The following is a 22,553-nucleotide window of genomic DNA, read 5'->3' as shown; positions in this document are numbered from 1 at the left end:
GCCTCACGGCCCCTGCGCAGGCGCGGTGCCGCCTTCCCGCCAGGCCCCGCGGTAGGCGTGGCCGTCCCGTCGGGCCGTGCGCGGCCGGAAGCGGAAGTGAGTGTGCTGGTAATCATGGTGCCGCTGGGGCGGGGAAGGAGGTGCCGCCGCTGCCGGGAGCTCGGTGAGCGCGGCGGGGCTGGGGCCGGGGTTGCCCGGGCCGGGGCCGGGACCGGCGGGGTTGGGCTGGGGGGCGGCGGCGGGGCCCCGCGGGGCGGGGCGGCGCGGCGCGGCGCTGGGCCGGGGGCAGCGCGGCGGGGCGGGGGCGCCTCCCTTCTCCTCGCCTCGCCCTGCGACAGGGGCGGGCCGCGGCCTCGGCCCGGGCCCGCGGCCGGGCCTGACCCCTGCGCCCCTGTGTTGCAGATGAGCTGTCGCAGTCGGGCGCCGCGATATCGCACTGAGCGGCGGTGAAGATGGGGGAGAATAGTCCTGAGGGCGACGTTATCTACTATGAAGTGGAGGAGGATGAATTGATCCAGGATGACAATATGATGAGGTTTGCCGATAAAAATGGGCTGATTCCTTCATCATCTGGGACAGTCTATGACAGGACAACAGTTCTTATAGAGCAGGACCATGGTGCGCTGGAAGATGATGAAGATGAAGGACAGTGTGCTGATCACTTGCCTTTTTTACCAGAGGGCCATGAAGAAGGATTTCATTTAATAGCAGATCATGAAGGAATGTCCCAGGGTTATGTGCAACATATTATTTCTCCAGATCAGATTCACCTAACAATAAATCCTGGTTCAACTCCTATGCCAAGAAATATCGAAGGAGCTACACTCACATTACAGTCTGAATGCCCAGAAACCAAGCTTAAAGAAGTAAGTAGTTAACAATAAAATTTAGAATCATATTTATCTAGAGTGTTTTTCACCTAGTGACTTTAAATGCTTTGAAAATTTATTCTCATAAAGTGATTTCTGTTTTTAAAAGCTAGAGTGTTGTTAATTTGCCTGAGTTACTCTAAGAAATCTGTTACTTTTAGTTATAGTAACGCTTTGTGTGGATAGATGTAACAGTTTCCCACAGTCACTCAGAGGGTTGACAGCACAGCTGTGAGTGTGATTCATTCTTGTTCTAATATCCTGCTGTTTTCACATGGAGCACCCAGGGAGTACTTCTGGACATTTGATAACCCACTAAACAGGAGGAGAATATGGCAGTGAAAATGCATTTATGTTAATAGTGCATGTGCTCTTAGTGCCCTCTTATTGTTCTTTTGATTGGAGAATTATTTCTTCAGATTTTTGAGAGAACTAAAAAGAACACCAACTCAGTTATTGTGAGGTGTACTATGTTCTTGAGAATACTGCAGCTAAGTTACAAGTTAAACTTTAGCCTATTTGAAATAGCTGTAATATGAAGCTAGTAGGAGTTTAATAGTGTAATTTGTAAGTAGTGTAGAATTTGTAGACTTAGTGTCATTATGGGTATGCCATGAAAAGCAACTAAGGGAAATTTTAGACTATCATCTGCTGTTTTTTAAAAACATAAGTCTGCTCATATATTTACAGTGGGATTTATTTCTAATTCTGTTTGCTTAATGAATTCAATCCCCATGAAAAGTGATGAAGGCTTGTAAAGACTGGGTTGGATTTCTGACTTTTTAGGTTTAAAAGCAATGAAAAAAAAAGAAATACCAACAACTTTGAGCCACTTTTGTGACCCTTTTGAGTTGATCTATACAAGTATTCCTACTAGTGTGGGTGGAATTACTTGTGTAACTGATATTCATTGTGAATGAGGATTGCAGAAATGAGCCCTTGCTTAGAAAGGAGGCTGGATTTGAATACTCTGAATAATTTGGATTAACAGGGAACATTGATTATCACTCAGTGGTGAGGAAATGGGATTTTTAAAAGTCAGTTTGTAAAACTAGCTGTGTAATTTCTGGGCTGAGGTTTGCTCAGTAAGGTCTTTTGGTCTAAGAAACATTTTTTGCTCAATTATTATTTGTATTAGCAGTTGCTGTGCACTACCTTCTTAGCTACTAAAAATATTAATTTTCGTATGTCAGTCATGCCACTGCTACCTTTCCTTTTCGTAGGAGCTTGTAATCAGCTTGTAAGCTATAGCATTTAAGAACAGTGTGTCTTAGCTAAATTGGTGTTCATGATTTTGCAAATGCAGTTGATTTCTTTCTGAGATAAATGTTGTAAAATCTTAAACTTCTGGATCATTTTCAGACATCTGTAAAGCAAAAGAGGGCTTTACATTCAATTAATTAACTTTAACTTCATCTTCTTGCAATATACTTCTCTCACTATTCATTCTCTGTAAGAGTGAATGTGATTGTAGTCTTCTATTTCATTAATTTTGTTGAATGATGAAACAAAGGGGAAACAAAAAAGGAGGGGGAAAACTCCTCAAAATGAGTAAAGCTCAAACTGGGCTATTTAATTTGGCTCAATGTGGCATCAGGTTTTTAGCAGTCTTGTTCGTTACTGGGCAGTTAGTTCCTACTTCTAAGATAAATGTTTCAATAAGACTCTTTTAGCTTCGTTTTGTTGAATTTCCATAGGAGCATATTGTCCTTTCATGTGATCCAGCCATAGCCTTTATCTTCAAAGCAACTTGTCTCTGTACACTTTGTATTCCAGCCATCTGTGGCTTTTCCTGTTACTGCCGTGTTTCTTTTTTTGGGTTTTGTTTTTTGTTGCATATGACAATGGTCCTGAGTGCTGGCTGCTGCCTGTTTTTCATGGTCAATATCCACATCATTTTGTGTATAATCGATGTTTATTTAATCTGCTATTTTTTAATATGAAAAGAGAATTAAATGCTTTGTCATTGTGCAGAAAATCTTATTTTGCTTAGAATGTTGTGGCAGTAATGCTTTTTTCTGCAATATCCTTCTCAGAATGATTTGAGATGTGCTAAAGATTCATCCTTTGAGCACAGAGGGAGAAATGCAAGGCCTTTCTCTTAGTTCCTGTTGTTAAATTGAAAGTGTCATCCATCCAGTACCACCTTCCTTTAAATATGCACATCAGCTGCTAAGGACAAAATCCTTAACTCATAATTAATAACTATTTTCTCTTTCACTTTCTAGGCCTAAATGTAAATGCATAGGAAGCTTAATGGGCTTTTCACTTGATTTTGAGTAGTCCGTGTCTGTTCCAAGTCTCTTGTGTATTATGAGAAATATCATGGGGATTGTCCTGTGCAGTATATATGATGTTATTGTGAGCTATCTTAAAACTCTAAAGGAGACCATTTACTTCAGTACTGGTATATAAATAGTACTGAATCTGATGAACTTTGGAGATAATGTACCCATTTCCATCTAATAAAAAGTACTTTCTGATCTTTTGTCTGTGTTTAATCAGTCTACTCTCTTTCTTGTGCTTGACTGACTCAGTACACACCAAACTTCTTAGTTTTTAGTGGATTGTGAACATATTGTATTGCTTGGATATTTGTTGATAACTTTTGCTGACCTATGAACTAAAGGCAGTTAGCTTTCAAGTGGAAATTATTTCCTTCTCTGCAGGCTGCTTTTAAGATTGCTAAATGACTAGACAAAATTTTGAAGACCTCCAAAGTTTTTCTCTTCAACAAGTTACTGATGGTCCTAGCTATCTAAATCACTTACTCAATTTAAAAGCTTAACGTTTTTCATCTTTTCTCTATCTCTTACTGTCCTGTATAAAATCAAGAGAGAATTAGACATACATTTACATCTGGTTTTAGTATAGGAAATAATTTCTGTTACTTTAGGCCACAAGTGTTTCTTGGCAACAACTCTGTAGTAAGTTACATGCTTTATAATAAACATTAGATATGAGGAGAAGAAAGGCTTAGCAAGGATGTGCTCCATTCTGTGAACTTCGTGCTAGTCTGTCAAGTCTTGAGTCTAAGCATGACATGTTTTCATATGTGTCCTCATACAAATACCTAAGAAACCTAGTTGTTATAGCCCTGAAATGTGGGGCTTAATGCTGTACTTTGTAACTCTGCAGTTACTCTTCTGAAAACCTTATGCCTGTTTAGAGAGAGAGAGAGAGAGAAGTCAAAGCATGCACTGAAATATCTGTTTGGGTGCCTCAGATCTCTGGTACTTGACATAGGATCTAGTAGGCATTTTCATATGAAAATGATGGTCACATACGGCTCAACTGATAGCCTTGAGGGCTGCTAAATTGACTATATGAAAATCGAAACCTGAAGGTTTATAGATTCCTTCAGATTTTGCGTAGTACTGAGGTCTTCAGCTATTTCAACAAACGTTTACATAAAAAATATGTTCTAGATCCCTTCAACTATCTGTATTTTCATGCCACTGTAGTATATGACTGGGAGACAATTTTTGGACAAAAAACAGATGTGTTTTAGAGAAGATCACTTACGGGTCTCAGTGTTTTTATTGAAGACCTATTACTTTTCTTCATTTATGAAGTATTATGCAAAGCATTAATCACTCATTTGTTGGAAGAACTACAAAAGTAAACAGTTTTTAACTAGCCGTACCAAGGATGGCGTGTGTTTTGGTATTGATAACTTCTGTTTATCACGTTCATCCAATTTCTAGTTACTCTGACACTAGCATCACTTCAGATAAAGTGATTTTACTCAGGGATTCTCATTCCCCATGCAGTGACATTAAAGAATAGTGGTTCTCAATTTTTTTTTCCCTGATGGGTGTATGTAAAGCAAAAAGAGAAGGATCAATATTGAGTCATGAGGTGGGTGGAGTTTCTTCTTAAGGGTGGCTAGAAACCATAAATGTACATTTGTTATGTATAGATTCACCCAATCCTCCTGATACAAACCCACAATTCTATATCTGTTTTTTGAAGAAAGTCTGTAGTCTTTTCTAAACAACAATCCTGGGTACTAGGAGACTGATGATTTGCACTTTGGAAAAGTAGGAAGGTTGCTGGCCTATGTCCTGCCATATTATTTTCTTGAGTAGTCATTAGAATACCACTCTGCAAGTTCCTCCTCCTCTGTTATGACTTCGCACTGCCTTTCTAAACGTTTCCGGATCAGCATCTTTTGAAATAACCTGCTACTTCTTGCCTGTCAGGCATTCAGCACTCTCTTGGGCTCTGCAATCATTTTTAGATGTTCAGGTTTCTCAGTTGCGGCAGTCAAATACAAGCTGTCTGTCTAATAATTAATGTCGGAGATTTGCCATCTAATATGCTTGAATAAATTTATTTCTTACACTTCACAGTAGAGAATAAGATTTAATTTAGCATTATGACTTGCAGACTGGAAGTTTCTTACATGATCTCTTTCTGCCTGTGGCAGAAGCTGGAAAGACTATCAAATCTAGTTCATTATGAAACGGTTTCCTGGTGATCTAGATAGCTGACTTAGAAGTCTGTAACACTTATCTTTTGATCTAAAGCACCTTGCTCAATTCATTTTACTTCAGGTGTTACAGTTAAGTAAACACAAGAGAGAAGAGCAAAGCATAGTAAAGGCTGGTTTTGAAGTAAAATGAAGTTATAAGTAGGCTGCTGGTTAAACCGTAGGAGAAGTTGAAAACTGTAGTACTCATTTAGAATGTTAATGGGAATTCAGTAGACAGGTCAGTGCTTTTGAGAGTTAAATTGTGGAAGTACTTCTCCCTTTCTTTTTGTCCATATATATTAGCACTGCTACAAGTACCAGAGTGAAATGCAGCTGATGAAAATTGGGATAGTGGTTGTGAGAGAGAGCACCTTAAGGTCCTTTTCAACTCTGTTTTGTCAGATTGCTGGTTAGATACCCACATGTATTTTGAGTTGTTTTCCTTTTTCTCTCTTCTATTAGATTCTCATTCTTTTATAAGGCAAGCCAGGTAGTTATCTGCTTTCCCAAATATGCACTCTTTCTTACATAGTGCAGCAGAAATACTGAGCAGTCTGGTAATTAATCTGCATTTTTTTTAAGCCTATGGCATCAGAGCCTGTCACATTGTCTTTGATGTTTAACTGGTATTCAACCCTGTACAAAAACCCTTTAAAAAACTCTTAAGTATGCAGCATTTTGTCTCCTAGGTTAAAAGATACCAGTGTACCTTTGAGGGCTGTCCACGCACATATAGCACTGCTGGAAACCTGCGCACTCACCAAAAGACGCATCGTGGGGAATACACTTTTGTTTGCAATCAAGAAGGTTGCGGCAAGGCCTTTCTTACCTCCTACAGTCTCAAAATCCATGTTCGCGTGCACACTAAGGAAAAGCCGTTTGAATGTGATGTGCAGGGCTGTGAAAAGGCATTCAATACACTGTACAGGTAGGCATTTTCATGGTATCTCCTCTGTATGATGTGGTTGCTGCTGATTTGCAGGTTACATCTACTCTTTTTGCATCTGAATACAATTGTTATGCTTCCTCTGGGCACAAATACGAATTTAAACCTCAGAATCTATATGGAAAAACTCTACCAAGAGAAAATGACAGAACCTGTAATGACATAGCTGTATTATGATGTTATTGAAGATGGAAGAGCACAAGAAACTTCAAATTTGTTTGCATGAGGACTTTGGAAGTGGTATCATTTAGTTTCATAAGCAGGTTACCTTGTATTCAGAGCATTTGTTCCTGTCCTGCACGTTTGAATGAATGGCTTATTTGTCTCATGTAGGGGCTGTCTTACTTACAAATAGTAAGAGGGGTTTTGTTGGAATGCTTTTTAGGTTGAAAGCACATCAGAGGCTTCACACAGGGAAAACATTTAACTGTGAATCAGAAGGCTGCAGTAAATACTTTACAACGCACAGTGACTTGAGAAAGCACATCCGAACACACACAGGAGAAAAGCCATTTCGGTAAGATGTTAGATGGCAATTTTTACTTCTGTGGGACTTCTGTAATGGAACACCTGTGCCAAAAGGCTATTTTTACTGTCCTTAATGAAAAGTAATTCTCACTGGGAGAAAAAAAAAACAGTGGAGGCTACATTTGAGCATGCTTGTTCTAGAGCTCTCTGTTGTTTGCAAAATTGGATGAAATGTCAGTCTTCAAATGACCAGAATAGTCAGACTAGAATATCTTTTTTTAAACCTGAATATGTCCCATGATGACCATCTTTGTAAAATACATTGCTTCTTCCCTGGCACGATGGAATGTGTAATTCATGAAAAAGCCTCCTCCTTCCCCCACAGAAATGACTTCTTTATGCTTAAATTTTATAGTCATGTTTAGAGCCTTGCTATAGTCTGTGTGGCAGTTGTTCGGAGATACTCTATTACTGATGGAGACTATCATCAGGCATATATTTCCTAGTCCTGAGACTATTGGAAAGCATGATGTAGGATTATTACTAATGCATCATAGAAGTTTGGTGCTTGACCTTTCTCTGATGCCTCATTCAGGTGTGAGCATGACGGCTGTGGAAAGGCTTTTGCTGCAAGCCACCATCTTAAAACACATGTTAGGACACATACTGGTAAGTCCCAAGGAACTTTTTTTTTTTTTTTTTTTTTTTTAAATTGGGCCTATTCAGTTTATTCTAACTTTCAAAATCCTAGTACATAGGCGTACTTGCATACAAAATGTGTACTTGCATACAAAATAACCTAGTAAGGACGTTTTAGAGATTTTAGTGCTATTGCTTTTAATCTTTAAGTGATGTAATATGTTCAGAAAGGTTAAATATGGCTACTTAAATAGAGAGAGAGAGAAAAAAAAAGCAAGTCAGTGAGTCAGCTGTAAAGCATTTCTTTCCTGCATGTTTTTAAGGTACAGCTCCTTCTAGGAACTGTATCAAACAAACTGATAACATACAAAAATGGGTGGATGATCAAAAACTCAGCTCCTGTTTGAGCTGAGAAACAAAATATGTGAACCACAGAGAAGTCACTTCCACATCTTGAATTTCATCAGCACATTTCACAAATGTATCAGTAATGATACTTAAATGTTGCGTTCTCCTGTCAGCTCACTTGATAAAATGGAAGCTTTTTATTTGCAAGACTTTCTTAAAATGCTGAATGCATGAAGTGCATTAAAATGACTCAAAAAAATTCATGCAAGTTCCAACATATCATATAGCAATTAATTACTGTCTTTCAGAATACCGTAAAGACTGTTTATAAGATGGGACCCAGTCTTTTACACATGGGTCATTGTGATGGCAGGTTAAGGAAATACTCTTTCAATTAGCTGTTGTTGCTGCTAGCTTGACTGTAAGTAGCAGTCTATGTCATGGTCAGCATCTATATAGAAAGCAAAGTGCTTGTTTTTCTTATCAAACTGTGTTCTCTAATGCGAGAATAGTTAGAATATACTCAACTAGGTTAAGATTTTATTTTTTTGTAGTAACCGGAATCATATTTGGGGGAAGAAAAATTCATGTGTAAAATATCAGTCCTGTGTATTTTAAAAGTATGCATCTCATGTAAAGTTACTAAATCTGTTTTGTGTGTTATGTGCTGCGTGTAGGGGAGAAACCCTTCTTCTGTCCCAGTAATGGCTGTGAGAAGACTTTCAGTACACAGTATAGCCTCAAGAGTCACATGAAAGGTCATGAGAAAGGACATTCCTATAATGCACTTCCCAATAACAGTGTATCTGAGGTTAGTAGCTCTTCTTCCTAGTACTTCAGTATTATATGAAGATAAAAACATACTTTAGGGAATAAATGATTTGGTTTGTAATAATGTCTAAAGGTATAACATGTCAGGCTGAGATTTTTAAAGGGACTGGCAACACAGGAAGTTCTGCCTGAATATGAGGAAGAACTTCTTTACTGTGAGAGTGACAGAGCACTGGAACAGGTTGCCCAGAGAGGTTGTGGAGTCTCCTTCTCTGGAGACATTCAAAACCCGTCTGGACGCAGCCCTGTCTAACATGCTCTAGGTGACCCTGCTTGAGCAAGGGAGGGTTGTACTAGATGATCTCCAGAGGTCCTTTCCAACCTTACCGATTCTGTGATTTGGTGTTCCTCTTCTATGGGCGCCTTCCTTTTTTGATCTGGAGCTCAATTTCAAATCTGACATTGCTGAGATTCAAGAGAGCATTGTAGGGTTTATTCTCACATGCTGTGTTTACAATCTGATTAGGAAGAGCGAGGTCAGTTCTTCTGAAATTCAACTTCTAGCATGGTATCCAATTATTTAGTCTTACTTAGAAATGCTTATCTAAATTGGTTTATTCATTTTAATTACATTAATGTTTGGACAACTGCTGTTCTGATGAGTAACCTACTTGCATAAATATGTAGGCAATTATATCAATTGTTATGTTACTCCCTATAGATGCTTATGTTTTGGTCAACACTATATAAGATACATGTGAAGTAAAATAAACTAACTGTTAAAGTTTTCTAATTTTATAATCAACAGATTAATTTGCTCATGTAGTAACTTAAAATTCTAGGTTGGTTAATTTTTTTTTTTTTTTTTTTTTTTGCAAGTAGCATGAGATAAATGTTAAGAAACCTTGATAGTTACTAAGTATCCTTTGAGTAATATTATACCTTTGATTTTAGAATTGAGACTTGTGTCCTGTATAGGTTAAAAATAAAATCTATTTAGACAGAATAGCTCTGCTTGTGCTGTATGAACAGTAGTATTTATTTTAAAAAGTAATTTGAAATAATTCTGCCACTTTTTTCTTTTTTTTTTAATATTTAACTTCATTTCTTTTTCTCCTTTACAGGATACAAGCCACTCACTTTGTCTGAGTGACTTAAGTCTCATATCCACAGATTCAGAATTGCGGGAAAACTCTAATCCAGTGAGTTACTCTCCCCTAATTGTATGTCAGCCTGTTGACATACTATACCACATGTTTCTTGTGCTTGGATGGGGAATTTGTGCATGTTCAGACTAAGCTTGGCAAGCTTGCCCCTGAAAGGCTTCAGGCAGAAATACAGATGAGCAAATATGAAGACAGGCTATTCTTTTTGTATAGCCATATAACAACTTCATGAAACTTGTTGCCTAGATAATCCTTATTTTGAGGTAGAACTGGTGTTATGTGTTTAAACTGTCTTAATATGTGCAATTTGGATGTTTTCTGCAGCCATTCCTGGCATGTGTTCCCCCCCCCCTTTTTTTTTGGTAGGTATTAGTTGTGTCACTTATATAGAAGAAATTGATATGTGACAAGTCATTTAATTAGGTTATTAGATATTGGCCTCCAGGAGTTATTCAGAGAGACTGCATCTTTTTGCAAGTACAGCTGAGAATAAACTTGTAAGAACCTGAAGTGTGTCCTGAGGAAGTAATTGCACTTTGGCATTTTTCGCACAGAGCTTTGGCTTTTTGTTGCAAATTACTCCAGTTTCTTAAAGTGGGATAATAGAATGAGAAAGAGGGAATTTTTCTTCAAAATACACAATATTATTATTTTTTTTAAGATTCTGCATCTGACTTTACTATAAATATATATTTGCTTATTGGTAACTTAAATTTTACGCTGATGAAGCTGTGGCCTTGTTTTGTGCTTCAATATGGAGGCAGAATACAGAGCTTTTTGATAAATTCTGTTCCTAGCGCAGTGTGGGTGACAATAGTACATAACCTAGGATGTAATCTAAGCAGACCTACTTTGTTACTGCTCCAGGAAAAGAATTGCAAGTGATCAAGACCAAATTAATATATGTTTCTGTGTCTAACAGAGTACTGTGAGAAATAAGAGTTAAACAAAGCATAAATGCAGAAGAATGTTTAACTTTTATAAGCCTTATTTATTTTTGTAAGATTTTGCTCACTTTGTTGGTTAATTTGATTATAGGTGATAAAACTAAGTCATCTTTTATGTTTTATGCTGGTACATAAAATATATTGCCTTTTTTGAAGGTAGCTGATTAATTGGACAGCTCTTTCTGATATTCGTATGCTACCTGAGTGAGATTTGGGCAAAGTTTATGGAAATATGAGATATAGTGTTATGTCTTCCTCTTTCTTCTCTATTCACCAGACACATGGACAAGACCTTAGCACAATCTCACCAGCAAGCATCTTTGAGTCTATGTTTCAGAGCCCAGATCACACTGCAAATCAGGAAGACTCTCAGCAGACAGGTACAAATTGTGTCTATGGTATTGTAACAGAAAGTTTTTAGGCAGTTTTCCCACTCTCCATGTATTTGCTTAATTCAGTATCTTAAAATGAAGATTACTGCCATACCTAAGCCTGTATAGCAAACAGACAACTTTACTGTGAGTGTTGAAATATGTTCTGTTCACAGATGGTGTAACACGGGGCAATGATATTGGAACTGATACCATAATTACAGCATGCTGTTGTAATAATGCTGACATTGATGCCCTTGGTCTTTCCATCTAAGAACCCTCCTCTCTTGATGTAACTACATGGACTATATGATCTACATAAAGCCATAGAAAGGCTTTTTAAAGTTGAAGGGGCTGATCAGCTTACGTGCAGTATTCAGTGTTACCAGCTTCCTGAATTTGAACCTACTTTTAGATTCACTGTCTAGTGTTACATGTTTTGAGCACTAATCATCTGAAGATGCAAAAGTGTAATGCTTTACTTATCAGGGATCCATTAGCTAGCTACTATGTGAGGCTTAATGTGTTAAGGTTCATTGATGTTTATTCAATTAGAATTGATGTATTTATATTTTTTTCTTTGTTTTGTCAGCTGCCTTGATTGAAGGTTATAACGGTGATGCAGACTCAGTCACTGCTGTTCCGCCTTCTGCAGGAGATTCAGCATCTTTGTCTCTTCCACTCGTACTACAGCTTGGCATCTCTGAGCCGTCGCACTCAGCACTACAAGCCTCAGCAGCACCTGCTGCTCCCTCCTCTGTAGGAACCAGCTCACAACAAGCTGCATTTGGAAATCCTGCAACTGTTTTACAATCTCCAGAAGTGCCTGTTCCTCACAGCACACAGTTTGCAGCCAGTCACCAAGACTTTCTGCAGCACACTCAGACACCACCACAGCCTGTTGTACAAGGACTTTCAGTGGTTGCCCAGGCATCTGCCCCAGCAGCATCAAGTGCCACTGAGCCCCTGCCAGCTGTAGTTCAGACTGTGCCTGTTGGTGCGAACTCTGTTCTGACCAGTAGTCCGACTATAACAATTACTCCTTCTCAGAGCACCGCTATTCTGCAGTCCAGCATTGTCATGGGAGAGCAAAACCTGCAATGGATTTTAAATGGTGCCACTGGTTCTCCACAAAGCCAAGAACAAATGGTTAGTATATCTAGCCCTGCTCTGAAATAGCTTGGACCATCCCGTTTCCTCCTGGAATCTAAAGGCTTTGCTTTTGAAAAGAAAGAAGATCAGACCTGGAGTTGTAAGATATATTTAACCAAGGTGTATCTGCTTCAGTACTGTATAATGCTTAGCACAGTAATGTGTTTAAACAAGTCTCAAATGCAGCCCATAAAATACATAGAGAAATAGAGAATAGAGAAGAAATACAGAGTGCAGAAAAATCTTTTTCTTCTTCTTTCACCTAGTGACAAACTTCTGGTAGATGTCACTTTACTTTATCCAGGACACTGCACTATATGGCCTGATAACATATGTGCTTTTTAATATAGCCTTTTGACAAGTTGAAACTTTACAGAATTTTTTTGTGCTTCTGTGTTTAGATATTTCATAATCTGTGTCTCTTCCTAATTTGTCCTTGTTGCCATGTAAATGGAAGTAGCCTGATAAAGATAATGGAAAGTTTTCTGGGAAAACAGGATGTGCCTGCTTATCCAGTGAATGTGGATATATGAGAACTTGAAATGTTTTGTCTCTGAGCATTACCATTACCCACTTTAGGTTTTCTCACTTGGAAATGGTCAAGAAGGAATGGCTGCAGGTACAGTTTGAACAAGCACAACAGTTTTTAAAGAATTCAGTCATTCAGTTAGCAAAAAACCCCCCCACAAGCTATGTTAACAAGCATATAGGAGAGGGAGATTACTTACCATCTTTAGGACTACTGAAACAATAGTCTTAGTTTAGGGGTAGCCAGAACGTAGATAGCCCTGAGCCAACCCAAATGATACAGTTTTCTATTAGTTTTCCTATTTGCTGTCTTTGGAATATGTATGTATCTCTTGCTTGCAGCTGTTTGGAGTTTGAGTAGAGATTTGATTTGAATTGACTGACATGTTTTTTCTTTCTTATTTATTTTTAAGCCACAAGTTCCAAAAGTAGTAGAAAAGGTTTTTTTTACAACTGCATTACCAGTAGCTGGCAACACAGGTAAGCATGTTTGATACTTAACTACTTTTCTGTCTCTCCACTCTTTCTTCTGTCTGTCTTCTGTCTTTCTCTCTTCCTCTTTTTGTTTGCAGTGGTGTTAGATTGACCAGGATTTGTGGTGGTGTAATTGCTAGAGGAAATGTTGAAGAAAATTCTTTTTTTTTTATATTCTTGAAGTTTTAAATGCAGTCTACTGTAAACTCATGGCTTTGTGTTGTCCTGTAGTAATTTCTCTACTTGCAAGATAACCAAGTTCACAAATTGGATCCAGTATTTGTAAAAATCAGTATTTTATAAAAATCTAGTATTTTATAAAAGTCAGATGGAATATATATATAGAAGTTTAAAATGCAGAAGTATAAGGATATAATTTGTCTTGTATTCTTTTAAGTGAAAATACAAAACAGCTAGCAAAACTATTAAATTTAGTTCCTTAGCAACTGTTCTTGGTAAGCACTATTGCTGAGATTCATATCTGTGGAAGTTCTGTTCTATAATATTCTTCCTACATAGAATAGTATATGACAAATAAGAATTAATCATAGTCAGAAGAGGGGACATAAGTCTTAAAACTGTAAAAAGGAAAGAAAACCAGGTAAGAAAAGCAGCACAGGAAGAGTAATGAGTTAGAAATGCAGACTAGAGAAAATGAATAGGAAAATATATGGGTTGGTTTTAAGCAGGAGAGCTGCTGCTGTAATTCTGTATCATCATCCCCAAAGACTAGTGTGCAGAGACTGGGGCATTAGGATGCTACTCTTTATAGGATTATAAGCTGTAAAAGTCACAGTGGCTTTCAAAGAGGTGGCATATTGTGTTGTGATTTAAAAAAGAAGAAAAAAAAATAGACCAGACTTCTAGTGCCTGGCTCACAGAAAAAAATTGAGAGTACCTTCTACCAGCCCTGGATAGCAAACATCAAAGTGATTTAGTGCTTTTGTTTGATAGCTCTTAGTTCTGTAAGAAGCAAGAAGCTTGCTTCGTGAGTTGTTGGAGAGGCTGAGTACCCTGCTGTAACTGTGCCTACTCCTCTTGTATCATAAAAGCTGCGACTGATGCTTGAAACTAAGATTTCTGAATATTGCTTCTCCATTTAATGCATATTCAGCAACAGAGAAATTCCTGTGCTTTTGTCACTGTTGACAGTTGGTCAGGAACATGTTGGGTTAAACCTTGCTTGGATTAAACATCTCTGGCTTTTTTAGTAGAGCATATTATTAGTATACTGATGACTTGAACTCTCTCTTGAATTTGACCTCTTGTTAGGATTGAAATATTAATTGTGTATTTCCCTCTTTTGTTTGTTTGTTTGTTGCTATTTCTGGTAGCAATGACTTTTTTATTAATGATCTGCCAGAAGTATACATTGTGCTTAAACAAAGTAATGTGTAATCTCTGCTACAAGGTGCATACAATCTGATGTAACAAAGATGATTTGTCTTTCCTTGATGTGAAATTATGCAGTTTTTGTATGTTTTGTCTTTGTTTTGCCTCTAGGAAATCCTGTTCAGCAGATTGGTCTCAGTGTTCCTGTCATTATTATAAAGCAGGAGGAGGCCTGCCAGTGTCAGTGTGCCTGCCGAGACTCTGCCAAGGACAAAGCCACCAGTAAGAAGGAATGTTCCTCACCTGAGCAAACAGCTCCTCAGCTGCAGCCTCAGACCTTTTCTTCTTCTTCCCCTTCTCCTTCATGTGGGCAGAGCAGTCAGATAGTTAATCCTTCAGACTCACAGACTGAAACATTAAGTGCCATGGATGTATCGGACTTCCTGTCCCTCCAAAGCCCTGAAACCCCATCTAATATAATTCCAATTGAAGCACTACTGCAGGGTGAGGAAGAAATTGGTTTGAATAGCAGCTTCTCTAAATGAAGATGTTGCAGATTTTCTTTTGCACCTGGGGGGGGGGGGCGTAAAACCCTCCTCCTTAGAAGCAGAAACTGAAGGATCAATATTTTTTTTCCTTCCTATTGGGAAATTTTGTGGCTTATTTCTGCTTCTCAGATGTCATCTTAGTCACATCCCAGGTACACCCATCTTTGAGAATCTATCTTAAAAAAAAAAAAAAAAAAAAAAAAAAAGGCAAAAAAAAAAAGCTAAGTTATATATGAACTGTTTTGGCTGCACTGTCTGTCACTTTTGCTTGTCATATGTGAACACGGAAATTAAGGTTACTTGTGTGCAAACAGATTTTAAAGAGAAAAAGGGGGGTTAATTTGTCTCCAGTTGCACATCACTTATGTTTGGGATTAAGGTACTGGCAGCAGGTGGGTCTTTGTTACAACTCCTTAGGTCTATAATTTTCTTCTGTCTCTTATGTCTGATACTAACCATGCACTATAAGCAGAGCCCAGGAAAGGAATTTGCTGTAGCAGAAGGTGATATTGGACTAGAAAATGTTTTATCTTCAATTTTAGTAGAGTGTGATTGTCCCATCACTGTTGGGAGGTGATGCCTGGGTTTACATTGTACTAACACTATTACTAAAGCCAACAGAAGTTTTTGGGGAGTTTACTTCAGTAGAGCACAAAATGCTTGTGCTCCTGATAGATCTATTCATTTAATTTCATTAGGACTTGCAAAGTGTGGTGGCAGACACACTGCTTCACAATATGGAAACACAGTCAGAGTCCCTGCTTATTCAGACTGAAGAGTCTGGTTTCCTTTGCCACTGAAGGATGCAGTGAGCTCCAAACATAGTCAGCTCGGTGCCTGCTGCTCTTTTGACTGATTTGTCTCCATTCAGAAAGAAGTCATCTGCTTAAAAAAAAAAAAAAAAAAAAAAAAAAAAAAAAAAAAAGTCCCGACTGTTTATTCAGGAGCATGGTGCCTTTGCTGGTTACTCTCATCTTTTGTCAAGAACTCTAGGAAACTTTTCAGAATGTTTTGACATAAATTGAGTTTGAATTCAACAAGTCTATCCTTTAGCTGTCTGGGAATGCTTCCTCTTTTCTTTTAAGCTGTATAATTTCTGCCTGAATCTGCCTCCAACCTACTGCAATGCCAGCTTTTTGTGCACGGGGCTATTTCTTGACTAAAAGATGTTACACAATGTAATAGTTTTTCATATCAAACTGAAAGTCTATATTCTAACCTACTCAGGGTAAATAAAACAACCTCCCCCCTTCCACCAAAAAGCCTGTAATGTTGCAATAATGCAGTCTAATTCTAAATGGTTTATTTATGCTGCATTATTTTAAAAGATGTAATTTATAGTGTTTTATCCATCTGTCTGGCTTTGGCTGTCAGTCTTTTTGTGTTAAAGAATATTAAATAGTCTGTATTCAGTTTACATTATTGTCATTAGTGAGATACAAAGATAATGACTGTAAGCCAATTTATGTGGTGCATCTCTGCCCACTAAATTTAGGAAGGCAAACTCCTAATGGACAGAGCACCCTAGGTGCTCTCTGCACCTGTTGCGGGGGGAAGAGTCCTGTGAGTGCAGCCAGACCTCCCCACATACCTGATATTGGTAGGCTTTTTAACCCTCTTCTGACATGCTCTGTGTAGCCTTACCAACACTGCTGTCACAGTCTTAGCTGAGACAGTGGCTTAAGCTATCTCACTTTCTTTTCCCTTGCAAGGACACTGCCACAACATGGATGGAAGCGGGCTGAAGGAAACTGGCTTTTCAACTCTCTGACAACCTGCTTTCCATTGTTAAATGTGGAAGGATAAACTTGTATGCCATTAGGGTGAATATGAGGGAGGAGGTACAGCGTAAAGGATGCTTTGTGCCTGGAAAGTGTGATGTCATCATGTCACCACGAGGGCAGAGCACTGTGTTTTGGTAATTGCAGTGACAAAAACTTAGGGGCACCAGCTGGACTGGAAATGTACTGATGGCGTTTCCTCTCTGTGGGTGTTTGCTCATGTTGCGGTGCTGTGCAATGTATCACAACAGGGATGTTGCTCCTGCAGCAATAAAGTTTGCATCCATAAAATGTGGATTAAAAAAGTATTTTACATTTTGTTCTTGTAATGGTAATCCTTACAAGACAGTGAGATACTGGCTTTTTTACTTCCTCTCTCAGTATTGGTTTGTGCATTTGTTTTGCATGACAGAGAGAACTGCTTTGAACGCAAAGAAACAGGCTCAAGTCCATGTGGCTGGGATTGTCCACGCAACGAGTCTTCTGCTGGTTGTCTTGCTTCAAACTGTGCTTTGAGCAGTGTGAGGAAGTTGAGAGCCGAGTGGGGCTCCTCAAGGGAGGACCTTGTGAGGGCCTTGCATCTTTTCCGTGGCACAGCATGCCAGTTTTTTTTGAGGTGCATGGATGTGGTCATGAGCGTGTGTGTGTGCATGTGAGAGAGTGTGCTGATGCAGGATTCCCTTGGAGTTTGGGGTTTTCTCTGGTGATAGGGGTAGCAGATTTGGCCTGAAATGTGACAGTGGAGGGATTTGGTAACTTCTTTTGAGTCTTTCCATCCTTCAGGGAAGCATTTTACTCTTGCTACTCAGTGAATTAGTCCACCTAAAACATGCTTGTGATTAGGCCTGAGAGCATGTTCAGAAACCCATTTGTGACAGAGATGAGTAAAAGGATCTACCAAAGGCTTTGAAATTGGAAACTCATTTGGATATGAGGTGATTGGCAGCAGGGAGATGTTGTGCAGGTCCTTTCTGAGTGTGCATCAGAGGTTAACCTGATGTTCTTTCTTCTACTGGTGTGTTCTAGGAAAAGCAGTGCACCCCCAAGTTTATCCTGACTTTTAGGTGCATTGGGTTTGCAGTTAGCCTCCTGTATGTGCATTGGACGGGCTGTGATTTGGGTGAAACTAATAACTTGTAAGCAGGCAAGAAGAGTGTGACTGTGTGAGTGCACAGGCTGCTCCACAGTGGAATGTGCTTCCCACCCAATTGCTTTAGTAAATATCTTTGTTTTCTTAATCATGAGTCCGTTTTCGAGAATGTTCAGTGCTGCATGTATCCAATGTATCTCACAGTGGACATGTGCATTGTCCCTGGCGCTGTGTGATTGAACCTTGTACTGCTGAGGTTGTCATTAACACGCTTGGATGGAAGGAGATCCAGGAACAGCTGGCAAGAAAGGGCAATCACAGTAAAGCTCTGAGATTCCTCAGTGCCAGAGAGTTTTCTATCCTTCCTCCCATACCCCAGCATTTAATATATTGACAATAACATTTTTAATGAAGAGTGGAATTTCTACCAGTGTAGATCTGGTAAGATATTGGATTCCCAGAAAGGGGCATGTTGTGCTGATAAGTTGGAGCTTCTGAGCAGTGTGCCCTCCCTCTGCAAAATCTGCATCACATGAATCCCTGTAATTACCAGTCAGAGAAAAACTGTGCTGCTCCAGGTCATTCTGTGTTAAAGCATTTGTTGTTTTATGGCTTGTGAAAATTGATTTGGTTACTTAGTTTCTGGCTGGATGCAGAAGCCTAAACGTGTGGAACGGATCTAATTATCAACATCAGTAGCTTTAGTGGCCAAGCAGTGACCCAAGCAAACAGACCTGGCATGCAGTTGAAGGCTGGAGAAGTTGCTTTTCATGCTTGTACATGGTAGAGGGATGGAAAATCAGCACTGTTTAAATGCTGGTACTAAATTACATAGAACAAAGTACGAATTGGGCACTTCATGCTGACTGTGTCCAGAAAGACTAGTTTGCAGAACCTCATACTGGTATCTAAAATGCACTTTAGGTTATTTTATCTTTAACCCAATTGCTGCAATTTCTTTTGTATATACTTTCACAAAGTTTATTTTTGCTCTGAGTAAAAGTTAACAGGGGTGTGCAAAGATGAGCACTTAATTTGGTGCAATACTTGTAGCTAAAGATCGTTGTCCCATGTGGTCAGTCTGTCTGTGTCTGTCTAACTGAAAAAAAAATACACACACACACACACACACATATATATGTAATAGTAACTAGCTCAGTGGCATATTGCCCTACCCTGTCTATACCCAAGAGAAATTATGCATCATTAGCAAATGTCCAATCTATGCAAATATTCCACTGAGAGCACTGTGCTTTACCTGGCCTTTTCTCTCATGCTTTCTGCTGAGCTGCTTGTCACTTCTGGTAGAAATTAGTACCTTTTAACAACGGTGTTCATTTGGTTTATGTCCCTCTCCCTTGTCCTCCCCGCTGGTCTTTCAGTAAGTGTGAACAGAAGTGATGAGCTGTTCTTCAACAGGCATATTGCACCTTTAGAATTTGTCTTCAGAAGACCATTTTTGATGTCATGTTATCTGCCTTACTTCATGGAGGATGGCACTCCACAAAGTCATCCCAGATATTGTTTTTGCAACTGCAGCAACATTGTTGAACTGTTTACAGTACTCTTCCTGCACCAATTGTAAATAAGGCTCGGGGAGCGAACTGATGATTGGCCTGTTGGTTGTAGAACTGCTGGGGGAAATCAGTTAAGGCATGGTTGGCCTTGAAGTTGACTGGAGATGAAAAAATATTCTCTGAGGGGGGTGGGAGGGGAAAAAAATGCACAGTTGGCAACTGAAACGAGAGGCAGCCAGGTCCAGTATGGAGAGCAAGCGTAAGACCTTCCTTGAGCAAGTCACTTAACCTCTCTGTGCTTCTAGTTCCTCACCTGTGAAATGGGGACAATGAAACTGGGCTTTGTGAAATGCTTTGAGATCTATGGATGAAAAGTCCTATATGTTTAGAGCTAGCTGGGCAGAATAGTTAAGAGATAATTTGGACTGTAAGGCAAAAAAAGAATAAAAAGGCATGTCTTTAATAAACCCTACAAATTTCTTATTGCATAGTTTTTAATTGGTATACTTTTTCCTCCTGACCATATTTTGGAAAAGTTTTTTATAAATGTTACCTGTAGTTGATACTCATGGACAGGGCTGAACTTTTAACTTTTTTGCATCTTGTCTTGATATATATCACATGTTCTAGAAGTTGGATTCTGTGTCTGCACTGAGAAATGCAAATTAAACTGGATATTTATGTAGTAGTGTACATAGTCTAAGTGTGTGTGTTCTTGGAACTAGTTTAAAAATCCCACACCATGCTTTTAGTGGTGTGCAAGCTGGCCAAAATTTGGTTTATTATGCAGTGTACACTTTCTGAAATAAATGCAGTTTCTACTTTTTCTTAGAAGAAATTTTTTTCATATGATCTTTTTCAGCAAAATCAAGGGTATGTTTTTGCAGTACCATAGTTACAGTAGCTGGTATTTCTTGCTGTGTAGCTTTGTGTCCTTCTACTTGCTTATTAAACCGGAGCTATCTGTCTGACCTTTGTTTTGGAGAGAGAGCTACAGCTGCTGTTGTATTTTACACAGACAAGCATCAGCTTGGAGGGCAGGGATGTGCTAACCTTGAGCCTGGTTAGTTACTGAACTTTTTCTTCAGCATAGACATCTGCATAATTGTCAAATCAGGAAATCTAGGGAAAACTTAGGTTGTCTATTCACTGCTTTTGTTTTGTTTGACGTGTATGGGGAGCTGGGCAATGGTCTTGGAGATGATGGAAAAAACAAACAAACCCCAGTTTTTCAAGAATGTGTGTATGGTATTAAAGGAATTTATTTAACTATGAAATATGGGAACAAATGTGCTTACATTGAGCAATGTGAAGATGTTAGTTACAGGTACAGTACTTCCAAAGGAAGAGCATCTCCAAAACCCAAAAAAGAGTAAATATGAATTTGTATTTTTTGAAGAATGTAAAATGTGAAATAATGGTGTTTGCTTAATTGCTCATTTTGTATGAAGTTAATATTGTACTTTGAAATATCTGCAAAGAAGTGGAAATTAACTTTTTTGGAATTGAAAGCAATATTAATACTAATGGAATCCTAATTAAATGCTTATTTAAACATTGTGTTACAATAGTTTTTCCTCAGGCTCTTGGTAAGTTACTGGGGAGGTGAGTTTGAATCTTCTTCCCCTGCCCACCTTGACAGATCAGGTCACAAAATTACTTCCTGAGCTTGACAGCAGCATTTTACTTAGTAGGCTCGCCTTCCCCTTGGACTGGCACCCACCTTCGCCGCCTCTGCAGCCTCCAGGTCCGTGCGAGGTCGTGAATTGCATCTTCACTTGCAATTGCATCTGACAGCAGGAAGCTCTGGGTCCCTCTCGGCTGCGCGGCGCGGGGCAGGGGCTCCGCGCGGGGCGGTGCCGGGCGGCGCGGGGCAGGGGCTCCGCGCGGTGCCGGGGGCGGGCGGCGCGGGGCGGGGGCTCCGCGGGGCGCGGTGCCGGGCGGCGCGGGGCGGGGGCTCCGCGGGGCGCGGCCCTTCGCAGCGGGGAAGGCAGCGGCAGCAGGGAGGGAGCGCGGAGGAGCCGCTGCCCCAGGGCAGCCCCAGCTCCCCCCTGCCCCCCGGCCCTAGCCCCAGGGCGGCCCCGTCCCCCCGGCCCCAGATCCCCCCCCCAGGACAGGTCCTCCCCCTCCCCCAGGACGGCCCCCGCCCCCCGGCCCCAGCTCTCACCCCCAGGGCAGCTTCCCCCGGCCCCAGCACAGCCCCCCCGGCCCCAGCTCCCCGCCCCGGCCCCCCGCCGCCCGCAGCGCCGCTCACCAGTCCGGACACCCGAGCTCTTTATTTACACACAGCGCGAGCAAGGCAGGAGCGCGCGGCGCAGCCTCAGCCGCAGGGGCCGCGGGCGGCGGGCGAGGCGGCTCCGGGCGGCGGCGGCGGGGCCGGGGCCGGGGCCGGGGCCGGGGCCGGGCCGGGCGGCGGCAGGGCGGCGCGCAGCGCGGCCATCTCGGCGGCCAGGCGGTCGCAGGCGGCGATGCCGGCGCGCAGGTGCCGCTGCCGCGCTTCCAGGCGGCGCAGGAGGCTCCGCAGCTGCTCGACCTACGGCAGACACAGGCGCTGCGGGGCGCTGCCGGCCGCGGGCTCCCGGCCCGGCCCCACCGCCCGCCACGCACCAGGCCCGGCGCGTCCCGCGGCGGCCCCGCGCGCTCCCCCGCCGCCTCCATGGCTGCGCGCGGGAGGCTCCGGGCCCCGCCCCGCCATCTAGCCCCGGCTCCGCCCCTCTGGCCCCGCCCCGCCATCTAGCCCCGCCCCCGGACCCGCCCCGCCCCGCCATCTAGCCCCGGCTCCGCCCCTCTGGCCCCGCCCCGCCATCTAGCCCCGCCCCGGCCCCGCCCGTAGCCCCACTCCGCTATCTAGCCCCGGCTCCGCCCCTCTGGCCCCGCCCCGCACCCGGCACCGCCCCTCTAGCCCCGCCCCGGCCCCGCCCCTAGCCCCACCCCGCTATCTAGCCCCGGCTTCGCCCCTCTGGCCCCGCCCCGCCATCTAGCCCCGCCCCGGTCCCGCCCCTAGCCCCACCCCGCTATCTAGCCCCGGCTTCGCCCCTCTGGCCCCGCCCCGCCCCGGCTCCGCCCCTCTAGCCCCGCCCCGCCCCGCGGCCGGAAGCGCGTTCCCGCCGGAAGCGGAAGGCGCCCGCC

The 22,553-nt window shown here is 41.5% G+C and overlaps 1 protein-coding gene across 4 annotated transcripts; it reads left to right on the top strand.

Moving 5' to 3' along the window:
- The first annotated feature begins 47 nt into the window (after nucleotides 1-47).
- Nucleotides 48-20,973, top strand: MTF1 (metal regulatory transcription factor 1). Of its 4 annotated transcripts, XR_009960619.1 has the most exons (12): nucleotides 93-163; nucleotides 403-866; nucleotides 6,036-6,274; nucleotides 6,678-6,809; nucleotides 7,356-7,429; nucleotides 8,425-8,558; nucleotides 9,643-9,720; nucleotides 10,909-11,011; nucleotides 11,595-12,151; nucleotides 13,096-13,162; nucleotides 14,660-15,188; nucleotides 19,290-20,973. XR_009960619.1 is itself a non-coding variant. In XM_062594086.1 (11 exons), exons 2-11 carry the CDS (start codon nucleotides 453-455, stop codon nucleotides 15,031-15,033), a joined length of 2,172 nt encoding a protein of 723 aa, XP_062450070.1. In that variant the 5' UTR covers nucleotides 48-96; nucleotides 403-452; the 3' UTR covers nucleotides 15,034-20,973. The 4 variants fall into 4 exon arrangements, 3 of the variants coding, with proteins under 3 accessions (XP_062450070.1, XP_062450069.1, XP_062450071.1); XM_062594086.1 differs by having other exon boundaries at nucleotides 48-96; nucleotides 14,660-20,973; XM_062594085.1 differs by having other exon boundaries at nucleotides 14,660-20,973.
- Nucleotides 20,974-22,553: the final 1,580 nt, after the last annotated feature.

Source organism: Rhea pennata, chromosome 23, assembly GCF_028389875.1.
Source record: "Rhea pennata isolate bPtePen1 chromosome 23, bPtePen1.pri, whole genome shotgun sequence".
NCBI lineage: Eukaryota > Metazoa > Chordata > Aves > Rheiformes > Rheidae > Rhea > Rhea pennata.
Note: the sequence above shows the minus strand (reverse complement) of the source record. Positions and strands in the feature narration are given on the sequence as shown.

Coding starts and splice junctions, on each gene's coding strand:
- MTF1 (XM_062594086.1), top strand. CDS start 453: ATGGGGGAGAATAGTCCTGAGGGCGACGTTATCTACTATGAAGTGGAG. Junction 7,430..8,424: donor ACATGTTAGGACACATACTG/GTAAGTCCCAAG, acceptor TGCTGCGTGTAG/GGGAGAAACCCTTCTTCTGT. Junction 8,559..9,642: donor CCAATAACAGTGTATCTGAG/GTTAGTAGCTCT, acceptor TCTCCTTTACAG/GATACAAGCCACTCACTTTG.